This window comes from Prosopis cineraria, unplaced genomic scaffold, assembly GCF_029017545.1.
Source record: "Prosopis cineraria cultivar Desert tree isolate PC_DT_omini unplaced genomic scaffold, ASM2901754v1 PC7, whole genome shotgun sequence".
Classification (NCBI taxonomy): Eukaryota; Viridiplantae; Streptophyta; class Magnoliopsida; order Fabales; family Fabaceae; genus Prosopis; species Prosopis cineraria.
In genome coordinates, this window is record NW_026555338.1 from 27,751,125 (window position 1) to 27,769,533 (window position 18,409).

General features: G+C 31.8%; 1 protein-coding gene across 5 annotated transcripts; it reads right to left on the bottom strand.

Annotated features, from left to right (window-relative positions):
- Positions 1–3,775: 3,775 nt before the first annotated feature.
- LOC129316162 (protein LNK2) lies at positions 3,776–12,093 on the bottom strand. 5 transcript variants are annotated; one of them, XM_054960457.1, is made up of 9 exons: positions 11,726–12,093; positions 10,317–10,590; positions 9,946–10,075; positions 9,015–9,321; positions 8,822–8,902; positions 6,139–6,849; positions 5,880–6,055; positions 4,324–4,732; positions 3,776–4,224 (listed from the first exon to the last, which is right to left on the bottom strand). In XM_054960457.1, the coding sequence occupies exons 1-8, from the start codon at positions 11,747–11,749 to the stop codon at positions 4,357–4,359; spliced, it is 2,079 nt and encodes a 692-aa protein (XP_054816432.1). In that variant the 5' UTR covers positions 11,750–12,093; the 3' UTR covers positions 3,776–4,224; positions 4,324–4,356. The 5 variants fall into 5 exon arrangements, with proteins under 5 accessions (XP_054816432.1, XP_054816431.1, XP_054816429.1 ...); XM_054960456.1 differs by having other exon boundaries at positions 10,302–10,590; XM_054960454.1 differs by having other exon boundaries at positions 10,248–10,590.
- Between the last annotated feature and the right edge of the window lie 6,316 nt (positions 12,094–18,409).

Below are 18,409 nucleotides of genomic sequence, written 5' to 3' on the forward strand. Positions count from 1 at the left end.
ATTTGGGTTGAGATTTGAGATAAGATGCTTCAAAATTTATTCAAATATTATGCTCAGGAGAAAAGTACTGATTCCCATCTTCAATCATTTTCTTTTCTTTTTCCATCTTACTCATTCCAGACCCAAAGTATACCAAGCAAAATTCGGATTCCAAAACAAGTGGAATGGATAGGAATAATAAAAGTCAACTACAAACGAATCTGGTAAGGAGAAAAGGGAATAAGATTTTTTTTTTTTTTAATGACATATCCTCTCGTTCAAAGTATAAAATACAAGCGGTTACCAACCATATTCTATGTACCAGTAAAATTCTTATTCTTATAAATATATATATTGTTTTCTCTTTTTATTTTTAGTTTAAAAAGAAGTTAGTAAATTCACACAATAATCTATATTTATAAATATAATAGGTAAAGTGGGGAAAAATCTTACAACTATTAAATTGCTTATATCTTGAATCAAAATTAGTTTAAAAAAAATGCGTATATCTCAGATTAAGGATGTTTATGGATGTTTATGGTTGTCCCCATATCAATGTTGGCCCAATTCCATCCTGATCATATCTAGACAAGTCTATCCCAGTCCAAAAAAATAAAACGAGACAGGATTTTGCAAACTTGGATAAAAATATATTTGGGATAGAACAGAACTCAAAATTACCATCAGAATGTCCCGTCCCTAATATATTATTATATTTTTTCTTTTAGTAATGTCTACTATTTTGTTTATTCTGTTACAGTACATTTTTTTTTATTCACTCTATTATTTTAGTTACATAACAATTTGCTCAGTGCTCTGCTCACAATGGCGTCGCGTTTCAAAAATAAACTTGTTCATTTAGGAGATCTGTCTTGACGCATCTATTTGCTATATATATGAATGCTTATATCAGAATCTACTGACAAATGAAGGTGCAACGTTTCATTCAATAAAATGCTTATATCAGATCTTATGTTGCACAAGAATGCTCGGTTCAGAACAAATTTATTTTATTTTACACATAAAATTTAATATCCTACGCTCTACTCATCATTTATGGTTGTGGTGTGCTTAACTTCAAGTTGTAATTATATTCTTTTACTGTAAATTGTAGTAATTGTGACTCAATAATTAAATATATGTACTTACATTGTTTTGGTTTTGAATTTAGCAAATTATGTAATTTTATAAATATTGTTATTCAGACCTTTCTTTTATATTCTATTTATTTTATTAGGATATGTCCCGGTCCCTTTCCATCTTGCCTAATTGTAAACGGGATGGAATAAGATACAAGACAAAATTTAGTCCCATTTATTTTTGAGACAGAACACATGATAGTGTTATCCTAATTTCATTTTGTCCTATGAATACCCTTATTTTAAGCTGAAAGGAGTATAAAGTTTCTTTATCATTTATTTGATGATCAACATCCAATAGTTTGTAATTTTTGGGTCATTTATTATAATTTTATTGGTTTTTCTCTTATTTTTAAAATTATTTTTTATTGTATTTTGGTCAACTAAAAGTTAAAGTTAATCTTTATTAACTATATGAGTCAAATTACATTATTTTTAAAAGTTTATGAAAAACATTACATAAAAAATGAGTTTAGTATTCTAAATACTCTTAAACCTATATATAAGGCCAATTTATTCTTATTCCAAAAAAAAAAAAGTTAGGATATTTTAATTATAAAAGTTTGCTTAGATGATTTTACTTATAACAATTCATAATCTCATGATCTTAGTGACAAACTAAAGGGCAACGTGTACCGTATGGTTTCGACACACTTCTAAACTAGAGACATGCACATCCTTTTTTATTAATTTTAATTAAAAGAATATGTGTATGTTTTACTAATAATTATAAAAATAATAACAAAGATGTGCATTCAATGCACTTCTTTTAAAAAGTGCAACGGGTACATCTGCGGGTGGGAAGAAGAATACAGAGTTGGTCTCATTGTGTCCCGCGTACTCTTTCTAAATTAAATTCCCTAGCTCCATTCGTATATTTATACGCTTAGAGAGAAACAGAGAATATGATTGTATATAATGTCCCAATTTTATAATTAATATTCAAATAAATAATCTACGGTCCATTTTGTCAACCTAAAGGATCTAAATTTAAAGAAAATCAAGAAGAGTAAGTTGAAAGGATTCAAATCTATTCACGCATTCAAGACATTACCACATGGTATTGAAAATCAGACCAAACCGGTCAGGTCAACCCAGAAACCGATCTGGGTTTACTCTTAACCCGGTGAGGGAGTAAATCGGTGTAACCCGGTCAAGCCAGGTTCAACCCGGTATAACCCGGTGGGTTGACTGGGTTAACCGGGTTATTATTTTTTCAGACTTTTACCCTCAAAATGACGTCGTTTTTTATTTTTTTCATTTTTAATTTTTTAGAGCTCTGAATTTGAAAATAAAATAACAAACAAAAAAGTAAAATTGAAGTCAAAAAATAAAAAAATAGAGGCAGAGCATGCTAAGTCCAAAAATATAGTATTTTATTATTGTTAGACTTTTGAGTGGTTGAATTTGGTTGAATGTTTTTATATTTAATGTCTTTTTATTTAAATTATATTATTTTAATCATGACCGGTTTGCCACCAATTCAACCTCGATTGAGCCACTAACCCATGACCCAATGTCATGACCGGTCCGGTTTTATGTACCTTGCATTACCATGTAAGAACCTAAACACACTCTTCAATATCTAAAGTTCATAATTCAAGATGACCAGATTTATTCGAGTTAATCTTAATTATGCCAAGTTTATTTGAAACGTGCTTAAAAAAATCCAACTATGCTTATGTGAAATTTAATAAAGTTTACATTGATAATTGAAAACTTAATACAACCCTCCTCATTTATCGGCGTTTGTAACTAACTATATAACATAAGCAGAGTTTTTTAATCAATTTCAATTTTTATTTAAAAACAAAAAGGTTTTTCTAGTAGTATAACACTATGATGTACATTTCTTCTACCATCACTAATATAAGACTAAACATTCAAAAAGTAAAAATAAAAGTATATGTATAAAGTAACCTCTTGCATAATTGTATTCATTTTTTCTTAGTATTTTCAAAAATATTCAAAACAAACAATTATTGAAACTTCATCTAGGTACGTGTAAACTGATATAGTCTAGGATAGGATTTGTGAATATTAAATGAAAACTAAATTAAAGGTTATTAATAAGAAAAAAATTTAAATATTTGGACTAAACCCATTCAAAAGTGGGTTTGGCTTGAATTTTTTCCCTTTTCTTTGAGTTGGCTCATCAGATTTGGCCCCAACTGCTGGACTCTATATCAAAAGCGCCAAATTGCCCCCGAAAAAAGAATCAAATAAGATAAAAGACAACACTAATATCTGCGTTTGAGTTACTGATGAAACTTGACCATGGCACGATTCCTTAGCACACATGCCTATCAAGAACTCGGGCAGTGGTTAATCCACTAAAGCGCACAAACATCTCGCTCAAATTAGGTGACAAAACTGCAGACAATATTTGAATGTAATATAAGAACTTATTAATAGTTTTTCTTTCTTTCTTTCTTTCTTTCTTTTTTTTTTTTACCAACAGAACCTATTAATGGTTGAGTTCCCCTGCATTTATAAAAAGAAAACATGTTTATCGCCCTTTCTCTTTCTCTATCTGACCTTTTTTCCCATAATCAATCCACCATTCAAGCTTCAATCCCCTCAAAACCTTTTATGTAGCCTTTAACCAATGGAAAGTATATATTTGCACTGAAAATTAATCATTGAGAATTAAAATCTGATCAAATGTAGAAGACCAGTCAACTAAGAATGTAAGTTATCATGGAGTATGGCTTCTTGGTACCCCTCTCGTGGACGTGATTTTTGGTAGAAACCAAAATCTACAAGCCAATATAGAGTCTCAATCTATTGACAAGCAGATATTAAGTCAATGATGAGAGGCTACTGGCTGCCAGGTTGCATGAATAAAACTCCCATAATAGGCCAACAATAATATGAGATTTGGGTGGTTTTGGTACTCCATACACGCATCTGGCGTAGTTCTGATAGAAACAACTTCTCGGCACTCAACACCTAGAGTGTGTTTAGGCAGTGAGAGATACACACTAGCAGTCATGTTTTTTAATAGAAGTATTATAAAGCCTTAAGAATACACAATCACGCAACCGGTGCTTGGTCATCTATGAAGATTGGCTTAAGCGCTTGTGCTTGATTAAAATCCAGACAGCTGACAATGAAACAAAAACATTGCGTTACAAGTAAAGCCATACAGAATCTACGTGGAGAGCATAGCTATAAGCATGGAAGCGATAATGGAAATAATTACCCTCAGATTTCTAGATAAAATTCCCATCAATCTTCATTGAGAGGCCTCAAGCTCCTGAGCTCCAACATCTGCTGGCCCATTGTTAGAAGCATTCTCTGAAGTGCCTATGCAAGGACTGTTTCTAAATTGATCCATTGGTTGAGCCTGGGCCTCAATCAATGAACAAGAATTCTTAAGCCCTTGTTCAGAAAATTGTTTATTACTATTCATATTTTCATCAGGCAAGCACTTCACAGTCAAATTAGACAGGTTAGCCGCGTGGCTCCTATTTTGCGTCCTAGCTGAGATAGGTGAGTCAAGTTTGTCAGCATAATTTCCATTTAACTCCAGAGGCCTATGAAAGAGCAAATGAGCCACAGTTCGATCAATGGGGTTTGTCTCTGTTTCACAATGGGGCATCCTGACATATCTGTGATACCAATATAGTTCATACAGGGACGTTAAACCATAACCAAAGAAGTGCAATTGATCATTGTTCAAGCAAAATTGGCAAATCTAGTGAAGACATTACTTTCATCTTTGAATTGAAATTATGAGTAGGGATTCAGTTGGAAAACATGATTGTATGATTAATTTGTTAAACGCAAATCAGAAGAAATCAGTTATAGCAAATGAACTATGTTTTAGGTGACTGCTAATATAGTGTCAATGCTTGTCTATGAATAGTAAGTACAATATTGAGATGCAGATAATGCCTTACCATGACTAATTCTTAAAAGCCTAAATTACTTTTTTGTTTTTTTAGAGTTTTATACTGGTAAAGTGAAGAAAAATATTACCACAGAATAGCTAGTAACTCAAGTAAGCTGGGCTCAATGAAGTAAAAGCAAAACCAAGTTGGCACGGATACATATATGTACCATTTCAAAGAAAAAGGGGAAATTGAGAGGGACACAGAGTTGCCACCCTCACCATAACATGACTCCACTACTATCTGTTTGATAAGAGACCAAGTCAACAAAACCAACCACTAATCACCTATCAGAGACAAAAAAGGAGGAAGATAACAGAAGTTGATGCTGTTATGCAGATTTTTAGGGATGTTGTTTATTTTAATTATTTACTGCTAGTTGTGAACAAGTGGACCTTTAAGTTGTCAGAGATATTTGGAAATATTTCTGTTATTTATTAATTATTTTCATTTATATTCAGCATTTTAAATGGACTAGACAGCCTCAAAGGCTAGACACATTGAGTAATAAAAGTTCCAGTTTATCTTACTTGGAGACTCTCCAAGTTTTTTGGCTATTAAGAGACTAGAAGTGTAAGATTCTTGCTCTATTTCTCTCTTTTTAGAGTTACTTGTCTCTTTGTTATCCCTATAAGTTCAGAGCCCTACCACTGTTTCTGATGTTAGGCATCAGAGATAAAGAAATGTACTGAACTCAAACATGAGCATTGGATATTTATCATGAAGTGATGGTGGAGCAAGGAGCAAAAATATTTTCTTCCACTATTTCTGCTTCACTTATAAATAATATAAACAAATATAGTAAATTAAACTTCAGCAAGTCATGGAAATTAAAGGAGCATTGTACTATAATACGTTTCCTGACCTGTTTTGGCAACTGATTTCTTCTCTTTGAAGAACATTGTGTTCTTCTCTGCTAGTTTTGTTCGTACTGCTACTATCACTAGCAGGATTCCTTTCCATTGCACTTTGTGCCAAGCGGAACAAGCTATCTCTGATGCAGAGTCTTATTTTGATGTCCAACTGTAGAGAAAAGCATGCCTCGGGATTGTAGCCGTGTCCAGATTAGTATACAAGGAAATAAGCATAATATAAAGTGTTCGCCACTAACAACTCAGCCATACCTTTGATATAATGTCCTCAAGCTTGTACAGTATTGTTTCTTCAACAAAACACCCGTCAATAGCTGCAGAGACTGTATCGGAGTCATCTTGTTCAATAGGTGGTTCCAGAGCAGGAAAACTGCTTCGATCTTCAACTTCAGGATCAGTCCCATCAGAGGAACGATTTTGCATTTCTAGCAGATATGTTTGATTAATGAATTTATTAGTGCTGGGAACTTGATTGCCCAATTGCTGCTGTTGTTTCTGAATTGCAAGCATTGCCTGCATTTGTTGCCGCCTTCTCAATTTTTCAATTTTTTCCTGAGGAGTCATGGTCAGAGGTTTGACTAAGTCCCCAGATTTCTTCACAGGATTCACTAAATTACTAGACGCGTCATATCCAGAAAGTAGATGCTGATGCCTGAGATCTGACTGAGCCTGAGATAGCATTGGGATAGCTGGATATGCATTTGCTGGGTTTCCATAAAAAGGAGATACTAGATATGGATTCATGATGTTCTCATAAAAGGCCTCAGCTCCTTGAATCTGCTTCTGTTTTCCAAGAACTGAAGGGGGAGAAGATTGCATGACAGAAGGTGTCAGTTGATTCTCAAATTGGTTTGACAGATTTGTTGAAGGAGACCAACTACCATAAAAATTCTGCAATCCTTTAGCCTCTTGTTTTCCCTGTGATTTTTTCTGAACTTTCAACAGATTATTTTGCCCAAAAGCCTGAATGAATATAATGTAACACAAGGTAAATATGTCAATATAGATCCGTTGACCGGAGCTGTTGCACAAAATTATTTACTAACAGGCACAAATACCATGATTATTTTATCTTAGTTCCATTAATGGCCATTATAACTTGTTCTGAAGCCACTTAATTTGTTCTCGAATTCCCCTAAGTTGCTTTGTGTGGCATAATATCCCTGTACCACATCTTTCCTTTCCTTGTTTTGATCTAACTAGTTTTATTTCAGCTTGTGTGCCTTAGAAAGAGTTTGAAAAAATAAATGCCTAAACTTTCAGTCATCCTATATCAATCATTCAATGCTTCTATGTTATAATTCACAGAATTAAAGGCTATTTTGCCACAGTTGGGTTAAAGCTAAACATAACCAATATGCTGCTTATGGTTCTCTTGCCAAGGAGGCACGGCTTAACAAAAGGTTACTTGCAACTGTAATTCACTAAAAGTAGCACATAAAGAAAAGTTTGTGAAGCTTTTTTGTAAACTTTGTAATTGAACCTTTAGATAAATTATTTTGAATTGTTTTAATTAATCCCTTCAGTTTATCCCTAACTTTAATCTTCCTTATTTACTTAACATGGTTACAGATAGTTGGAATCATCAGACTTGAACCCAAAACCAAGCTTCCACAAAAATAAAAAATTAAAAGAGAATAAGAATATCCTGCAACTTGAGTAACGCTTTTGTTTGACTATTTATTTTATGGCAAGTTCGTATCATATTACTGAATTTCAGTATTCTACTTTGGTTTAGCATTAAGGAAGTTGCAATCATGACTCTTCATGTGAACTGATGAGAAATAAGGAGCGGACACACTAGGAGCTGTGCATTGAAAACTTTGACACTGGTCCAATAGTTGTGTTATTGGTATTTTGTTGTGAAAACTAAATAGACCAGATAGGAGAAACCGAGAAAGTAAACAGAGCCAGTTACGCGAAGCAGTATGAAGAATTCAAGGAATTGAGATTTGGGGTATTTTGTTGGAAAGGGTTGCTAGATTTTTTAAAGGTGCCACGCAACTCTAAATGGCTTATAGGAAGAGCCTCACCCCTACTCTGTTCATGGTTTTCTTAATCAAGTCTCTGTCTCAATCTGGAGTGCATTGGGATCTGAAATCTTTCTTATGATTCTGAACTATAAAGCTTAGAGGACGTTCGTGCGTGTGTAGACATTTGATATTTGCTGAATACACTACCATTTCCCCCACTTCCCAAAAAAGATGCTAGAAACATTAGAACAATGCTAGGATTTAAAACATCTTATTGGAAGTCCCTTTTAACCCATCTTCAATAATCAACGCCAAGTCGCCAATTCTTCTGAAGCTATAGCACATCTTCTAGCATAGATTCTAAAACATAGAATAGAGTAGAGGCTTAGCTGATAAATCTGCTACATGGTACATGATTCACCATTTTTACCCAACAAAAGGCACATGAGTCACCTAAAGCAAGCATTCAATGTGCTATCTTCTCTCAAACGAAATAAAGGTCTAACTCCACAAAGATTTTCTTGATACTTTCTCATTCCAAATGATCATTTCTCTATCACAATCAGTGAAACATCATAATTGCTGATCCATGTTTAATTTTTTTTTTTCTTAATAACAAAACTTATTCAGATTCAAAGTTTTCTAGCCAACAATAGGCACAACATCAATTTATACTCCATATGAACCTAGTTCATCACATGTCATATAGCCACTCAACCTCATACTAGAGAAACTATGTAAAATGTTCAGAAGATAATTGAAAAGATTATATCACTTAATGCATTCATATTCTTCCATTTTAGCAGAAGAGGGCTTCTCTTAAGCACCAAAATAACTTTCTCTATTGTCATCACACAACAAAAGGGTAGGAAAATACCCCAAAAACATTGATTGAATTCTTCCATAAATTAACATAAAATAAAGTGTAGCATTGTATAGTTCCAAAATAAATTAGGGGTTACCTTATCAGCAAGTTCATTGGCAGTTGCAACATTTTCGACAGTTAAACCAGAGGTTGAAGAGGTGATTCTTCCTACAATATCCTGATTTTTGTTTTTTTGGTGGGGAAAAATGAAATAATTAATCTCATAGTTCCCTTATACAGGCAAAGAACTTCATATTATAGAGACTATGCTTCAAATTGACTTGACATACCTGATGCTCCTTTCCAGCAGGCTTGCTTCTCTCTCCACAGTATGTCACATCATTTGTGATAGCATGCACATTTTGTGTACCATGGCATGCAGAACCACCAATCTTCCCATGGCTGAGGGCAAATAATTGGCCATTACGTTGAACGTCATCTGCTTTAATTTCCAAAGGCTCAGATCTGTTCCTTAAAGCACCTGATGTACTAGGAGCATCCAATGATATAGGAGCTGTACTGTTACTCACATCTTTAGAAGACCACAGCTCACCAGCATTATCGAGACTTGCATTGCCAAAAATAGGATCATCATTGCTGAAAAATATCACTTGTGAGAATATTGAGTCAGACAGATGCCATTGTAAATTTACCATGGCTATATGATAGGCTGTATATCAACGATGTTCACTGTTCAGAGTAATTTTAATACGTCTATTCAATGTTATCCATCATGTGCACCATCTATGAATGACAAGGTGATGCAATAATACCTACAATATAGCTCTAAATACAGAAAAAGGAACATGAAAGCTTATTACCAATTTGAATGAGTCAATTTGTTGGCAAAAAATTACACACAAAGAAGGCCTCCTTATTTGAGTTTATTCACGTAAAATATTATTGCAGTTACAACAGTGTACAACTGAACACATTGCTTTTTCTAAGTTTAACATACATATCATTTTATATGGAGCCACTCAAACTCAGATGGAGTGATGTACTAACAGTTGTATTTGTAACTGCCAAAGTTCTCAAAAAGTAGGCAGGGGAGAGAGAGAAATTCTGTCCTTTATCCTTGTGGATAAGGTTCTAAAAGGTAAGTAGACTTAAGTTATTTGGAAAGAGAATGGCACCCTTGTCAAAGAAATTTGTGATTATAATGTCCTACGAAGACAATGCATACATCATATATATAATAATAAAACAAATTTACATAACCTGAAAATTCGGTCGAAGTCATCAAAGCTTCCCATGTTTCCCCAACCATAGTCACCATAGTCACCTTGTTCTTTACCTTCATTTGAACTTTGGAAAACTTCAACATCTTTTCCAAGTTGGGCAGTCTCTTCTGTCAAACACGTACACAATTAGTAATTAGTAATAACAAAATAAAACAATATTCACAGATTTTTAGTCATTTGCATGTAAATATGGGAGACAAATGTGATACACACACAGGCAGACATATGTCTATGTTGCATATAGTCACGCATAATTCCAGCAATTAGCAATTTTACCACCTCTTGATGAATTGAATGTTCTAATTTCACTAAAAGTTTTAGATACTTCGGTACCCAGGGAACCCTGACCAGTCTCAGCTGCAGTTGATAAAGACAAGTCAGGCCATGAGTTAGTGTCATATCCTGAGGCAGATAGCCCTCCACTACCATCAAGTTTCGAAGTGCTTCCTGGCTTTCTGCAGTGAACATCAATTTTAACCTCTGGCCTCTTCTGCTCAGTGAGCTTAATGCTAGTGGCTTCCAGATTCCATTCCTTCTTGTTTCCAAGATCTGCAGTTACCTCTGGATAAGGTACAATATGATCGTCACTTGCACCTGCCTCGCCCCATATTATGTTGGCAAGCTGAAAACATTTATTTATTAGGGATACAATAAAATATTGACGAGGTTAAAGTCGTCAAGAAAAAGAAAGCACTGAGGAAGTATGGACATTATTATACAAGTACACATGAATCCTCTGATGCTAAGATCACACCTTAAAGCCAAAGAAGGATGTTCCATTTAATTTTCAATCTTACATAGAGACTCAACGGATTCTGCGTCAAATTTCCAATCTAAGATATACTCAAGAAACCAAAGAAGAATAAGACATTCGTAGGCTAGTAAGAAAAGATTTTGGCATGTATATATCTTTCCATTGCCTACTCTAGTAGTAGATGAATAAGAACGGATGATCTGCCATCATCAAAGAAGTAAAAAGAGAACAGGTAATCTACTAGAAAATATATGGTGTCGAACTGTCGATATTGCTCAGGATTTAAAAAAAAAAAATCACTCCACCCCTCATCCATGCCTTCTTGGCATATACAATTACAGGTGATGCTAAATCGGAGTGCATCCAACAGCTAACCTTCCCGAAATGAATGAATATCATCAATTGGTCTTGATGTTTATTCATCTTTCAAGGAAAAAGATCCGAAGAAATTATAATAATCTTCCACCTCCATCAGTAAAAGTTGAGAGGACATACTATTGCAAGACCTCTAGTCGTAACGATACATGCTGGCTCTCTAACATCTCATGTCCTCTGTATCATTCCCACTTTGCGTACAAGTTCCACAAGATTCTCACCAGACTTGTTCGTGTAAACCATTTGAAATCAAATTCCCAGGGCCCAACCTCCGTTTTACAACTCGAAGCAATGCAATATTTTTAATATTGGATTTGGATCGCTATATCCGAAGCACTGCTTTATGGTTGTCCTTTCCATGTCTTTTCACGTGGTACACCAGAGAAATTTCCTCTTCGAACATAATTCACATCTCCTATATCACAACACAGTCAAGGACTTCCCCAACATATAATTCCCAGCCGAACCAGAAAAGTTTCCAACACAGTTCCGAGTTCGCATAATCATTTCACATTAAAACCATCAAAAAAACATCCACTCAATTACAACTACAAGAATTTAAAGGCCTAAAACAACCAAGTCATTGACTTCAACAGAAAAAGAAGAAAAAAACTGGAAATCAACTCACCTCTTCGTCGTTCCAGTCAAACATTTCTTATATAACCAGAACAGAAATCCTCAAGTCCAAAACCAGAATCAAATACAAGCCAGTGAATTATTCCACTCATCGCCGAAATCACCAGAAGATCACAGAGAAAAGCTGCCCAAAAACACCATGAAATTGAGCCGAAGAAACAGAGGAAGTCAGAAACGCCGCAAAGTAGGGTAAAACAGACACATGTAGAGAGAATAAAAGCTTTCGGCTCCTTTGCTTCACGGTAAAACGGCTACAAATTTTTAAGAAGCTGTGAAAGAGACAGAGAAACAGAGAGAGAGGGGGGGGATTGACGAAGAGGAAGGAGGTGGTGTGGTCTGTGTCCGTGGTGTGGTCTGTGTCTGTGGTGTGGTGGGTCGAGCTCACGTGACGTCGCGTGAGTACTTGAGTGGCTTACAATTAGGGAAGGATGGGTGGGGTCCACACGTGTGACACGTGTGAAGGGGCGTATCTAAAGTAGTGGCGAGGAGGATGACGATCAAATGCTGAAAGGTAATTGGCTGGTGGGGACACATTTGAGATCTTGAAGGGGGGAAAAAAAAATTCCCCACGTTTGGGCATCCGTTTTTACTATTCGTCCGTCCGGTTTTTCTCCTTTGGTGGGCCCGGGCTCTCTTGCTAGTGTTTGGTTCAGGTCGTTTTAAGGGTCGCTTTCGCCTTGCAGATTGGGGTGGTTTGGCTTCTCGCCCTGTTCTGCAACTTGAGTTTTGCTGACGTGGCAGCATGATCATTAATTCATTATCACCACAGTAGTTTCAATCAATTATTCAAAACTAAAAAATTACTGTCAGTTCACTATACATTAACAGGATATACTTTCATATATACTCACATTTAATCTTTGATTATATTTTAAATAAGATTGTTTATATTAAACAAACACATTTGCATTATAAAAAAAGAATTATTTATTTTTTTAGTTTATATTATTGTATATTTACCAAACATCTAAGCAAGATTAAGAAAAAACTACAATGTCCTTGAAAAGATTATGCCCCACCTTAGAATTGAGGGGATATTGTAATTTTATAGTTATAATATTATTCTTCATCAACAATGTGGGACTTTATCATGAACAATAAAATTCCCCTTTCTTAGGGAAAAATTATGATTAGGTCCCAGATAAAATTTAAAAGTCAATTATTGTTAAAATCCCTAAAATCAATTTATTACTATTAATTTTAGCAATAAATCAAATTTAAGATAGATCACTTAGGATTTTTTTTTCACTTGAGATATAATTTTGATTTTTTTTTTCTTTTTGCAAAAGTTTCTGTAGAAGACTCTTTAGATTTCTTTTTCTTCTTCATGCAGTTTTCTTAAAAATAATTTCTTATAGCCAAAATTGTCTTTGAACCCTTGTGCAACTAAGTAATTTTTAGAATTGTGGCATAATCCGGAAAATTGTAATAGAAAAGTATGATGTGGTTGTTATGAAAATTTGAGAAGCCAATTTCAAGGAATCAAGTTCCTCAAAAAGATTTTGGTCATCATGTTTGAGCTTCTGAAAGTTTCTTTTTTTTTATATATATAATAAAAGTCAACATAACTTTTGTGAGAAGCAAGATTTGATAACTTTTAATAAAAAAGAGTTCTTTTGAAATATTATCCAAAAAACATGCTATATACACGCCGATCTAAAACTCATTTTCTGTTTTAAATTCAAATTTTCTATGCAAGATTGTTCAAAAATTATGTCCACTCTCGACTTATGAAATCTTTATCCAACGTACATGAGGACTTATTCGATCTTAAAATCATATCAACTTGTTTCTTTAGGCAATATCACGTGAAAAGAGAGAGTTGAAATAAGTGTATGGTTATAGTATGTATGTGTGCGCGCGTGTGTGTGTGTGTTTTTTTTTTTTTTCTTGCTATGTAATAGTAATAATAGTACTAGTGATGGGTAGTACAAATGCATGGAGTCCATTCGTTTTATTTATATCAATAATTACATGGTGGGTTTTCATATATCAAATTGTATTTTTTTTAATATAACTAAACACCTGGGTCAAATTTAAATATTATCGATCTCAATTATAAGTATCTCTTTCAAAAATATTTTATATATCTATATGTACTTGAATCTGAAACCTCCTTTCACTACACTAAGGACCTGTTGATATTAAATTTTATTATTTATGGAGAGCATGATGTGAATGATAAAGGTTAGTTGTTAGGGACATTAACAATATATAAATTATCTCCTTTTTTGTATATAACTTTGTGATTCACGTTTAATATTCAATCAATATAACCGTATAGAAAAAGAAGATAATGATTATTGGGTGTGATATGTCTAGCTCCCATCAATTATTAGTATTATTTAAAAATATCAAAGTGTGTTGATCTTGGAAGTAATGGTTGATCATGCAAGTGAAAGTACGGAACAAATAAAGTATTGGAAGCTATAATTTAAGGTACAACAAGTGGTGTTTGTTGCTGCCTCATGCCCCACGTGAAAGAGGAAAGGTAGCATTTTACATTTGTGCCAATATATATATATATATATATATATAATATTCTATTATTGGGAGCTTGAATCAACTAATTAGGAGATAGATCCAGCTTAATCAAAGGTTTTGAATTTGAGTTCTAACTAAATATGCAGGCTATTGACTAGATTAATACTTCCTCTGTTAGCTCATGCTTTAAAAATGTAAGGCATTTTTTGAGAAATTGGATATTAAAAAATATCTATATTTTTAGTTTGTTAAGGTGTAATCATTACAAAGTGCCCCTATTGATAATAACTTTATATTTATTATATAGTATTTAATAAGGATAAATATAAAAATAAAGAGTTAGTTTGAAAAAATAACTACTTTATTGGGGGTGAGATTCAATTAAAAATACCTTACATTTTTCAACGGAGTGAGTATGAGTTAGATAGCTAAGATACTTGAGCCAAAACAAATACACACACATTTTTTATCTTTTCTTCTTATTTTACATTTGTACCAAAAATATATACATTCTTGAAGTTTTCGTCCTATCCATCACGATGAAATTAAAAGTCACATTGATATACTCTATAAGGAAACCCACATGAGCTTCTTATCAAATTTCTGTTTTCTTTTGTTCTTATATCAAAATGGAATCCTCCAAACTCATGATATGTTTACTTGCTTTTATTTGATTGTTCTCTAATGAAAAGATTTAGATGAATTAGGTTTTAATTTTAAGGGCTTATTAAGTCTAGAGGAGTCTCATGATTTAGAGATCCCTATCCATTAGCTCATGCTTTTTCTATAAAGTATGAGTCATATTCTTATTAATTAGATCAAACATCGTTAGCTATAATCATAAGAATTAACAATTTTTTTTTTTGGTGATGACTTGAAGAGTGCTTAATGAGCTTCTTGTTTCCACACACGTTATAATCCATCGTCCCATACATTTTTTTTATGGAAAAAAAAAAGCTTAGGCGAATAAGATTCTAAAAACTATCAAGGTTAGGACATATTTTTAGATTTAAAAAGTATTTATATAAATATTTACAAGTTGCCTACTAACAAAATAGTTATATTGGCATTTGAATTTAATTTTATCACCTTGTTGATATATAATAGGTCAAATCCTTATTAACTGGACTAATCTTTGTTGGTGTTGTCCTATATATTATTATTCTAATAAGTCCATGAATTACTTCATTTAATAAGAGGTTTGTGGTGTGCTTTTAGAATATAATTATTCCATGCTTGATATTATTGGGCCAAATTCAAGTATTGTTATTTTGAGCAGTTGAGGTTGAAATATCTCTTTTAATCACAATGGGGTGAATCAAAATTCAAAATTCAAATTCTTACTATAATATATATTCATATGTAGTATCTGTTATTTTTAATAAGAGAATACGCATGGATAATTTAAAATTAAAAAAATAGAGAAAATTTCAATTAAGGATTATTATACAAATTTAATTTTAGGAAAGTCTAAAAAAATTTTAAAATTTCAGTTCAATCTCAAGAAGAAAAGTTAAAAAAATTGATGGTAAAAAGATTAAAATATCCTTAACTTATTATGCAGACTCATTTCTTATTAATTTTTTTACATTACTTATTAATTTACAAATGTAAGTTGCAAATTATATGAATTGATATGTCAATAATTATATAAAACTTAAAATTAATTTTTCAATCATAAGTAGCAACATTAGTTATTAAATTGCTAGCTTTGCTTATTATTTTACTAACATCAATTATAAATTATTGACAAGTCTTTTAACTTACTGATATCAAGTGTAAATTACTGACAAGTCTTGTAATTTACAACTGATGTTAATAAATTAACAAATAAAATTAGCAAATTAACAACTAATGTTACTGATTATCTGACAAATGGATATAATTTATAAGTAATATTGGTAAATTAACAAGTGTAATGAGAAAATTAACAACTAGTAATTATATATAACAAGTGAAGGATATTTTAGTTTTTTTATTGTCAAAATTCTTTTGACTTTTCTCCTTTAGACTGGACTGAAATTTTAAAAATTTTTTTAGACCCATATAAAATTAAATCTCTACAATAATCTGTAATTGAAATTCTTTCAAAAAAAATTAACTCTTTCTATGATTTTTTTTTATAAGATTTGAATCCTCAACTTTTTTTTTTTTAATGAAAGAGATGATAACGGCATTCTTTGAATCCTCGACTTTATTTAAAGAGAATCAAGTCTCTTCTACTTCACTAACCATGAATAGTAGGATAAGTTTTATTTTATATAGAACTAGGTCAATAGGACTTTAAATATTGCTAGGCAATGCCTACTTTATTATTTGACTTGTGCAGTGGGTCAAAGTTGATGCATGTCAACTATGCCAAAAATTTTAAAATCTAAGGAGGTGGACTCTCATCATTTGTATTAGGTGATATTTTTTTTTTTCATTTGATGTTTAAAACAAAGAACATCTCTATAATTTACGGATCATAACATGATATTGAGTTTGAAAAATAGATCATATCATTTGTAATTTATAAATATTACAACTTATTGCAAATTTATAATTTAAAATTACTTTTAATTATTGACATAAAAGTTATCTAAAAAAATTCTTTCATCATCATAATCAAAAAATCATAACAGTAAAATTAGATTGACATTTTTTTAAGGACCATTAAAATGAACAATATGATTTAATCAGCACCAAACTTATTAGGGATAATTTTTTGTTGGTAAATACGATTAAATTTTTCAAAAATCACATCAGTCAATTTAAATTATATGAGCGTAAATCTCCTCCATCCATATTTTTTTTATTTGTACCACTCCGGTTATAAAATTTACATAAAATAAACAATATTAAATTACTTAAATAAAAAAATTGGGGAAAAAAAGACGAAAAATAAAAATGGTAAAGGAAAGTTGGGAGGGGGACTGGTGGAGTGGAGGGTTATGGCATGTTTCGGTGGCCAACTGCTATCTGCCTCAACTTTGAAAGCGACGTTGATTTTTTTTATGCCAGCCTGTCTATTTGGAAATGCACGCGCGCACTATATACGTGGAATTACTGAGTCGGATTTTTCTTTTTCAATTTAATGCTGAATTATTATTTATCTTCATTAAATTCTTTGGGCCAAGCAATAAATTTTGCTATATAGGGGTCCATGGTTTTTTTTTTTAAGAAAAATAAAACAGATGTTATGTTAGTTTTTTTCGTAGGTTTCGTGATACTATGTTAGTTTTTTGAAAATTAATTACTTAATTTTTATAATTTTAATTTAATTGTATCCTCTTAACTTGAACTTATTATAGCTCAATTTTTATAGTTTTAATTTGATTATAGGTTATAACTTAATTTTTGAACTTCGGTTCCTATAATTTTCTTAATTTAAAATTTTAATCCTTATATTTTAAAAAATAAATTATAAAGAATAAAATTATTTTGAAACTTTAATAAATATTAAAAATTTTAGTAATTTAAAATATTAATACTTAAATTTTAAAATAATTTAAATATTAAAATTTTATTTTTTAAAATATAAGAGCTAATATTTGAAAGAGTTAAAACTATAAAAAGTCAGCTGCATTAAGTCAAAATTTATGAATTAAATTACAACTAAATTAAAAATTATAAAACAAAATTAGAGCATCAAAGTTCATGGGAAACTAAGTTATAATTATATCTAAACTATAATGATTAAATAATTAATTCTCCCTTAGTTTTTTTTTTTAATATATCTAAGTAGCTTAAACTTTTTGACCAACAAAAATTTAAATGAATTGGATATAGAAACTCATTGGAGCCAAGAAAATAGCTTAAGCTTTGCCTGTCATATGTTTGCAGGTTTGATTATCCCATTTTAAATTGCAACAGGAAGATTCTTTTCATTTTTTTCATACTTCATTTAAAATTAAAAAAAATCACTTTACCAAAGTAAGTGTGAATGTATGATACAATTGGCAGCAATATGAGCTTTTAAAGTATAATTTCAGAGTTCAAAGCATTATTTGAAAGAGGACAATCTTTTAAGTGGCAATTAAATTTTTTGAGAGATTAGTTTCATAATTACTAGCTGTGAGAATATCTTGAAAAACAAAATAAAAAAAACACATTTAGAAAAAAAAAATTAAAGCTTAAATGGCTCGTATCAAAATCTAGACAATTTGAATTTGTTGGAAAACAATAGCACATACCACATAATGCTTGATAC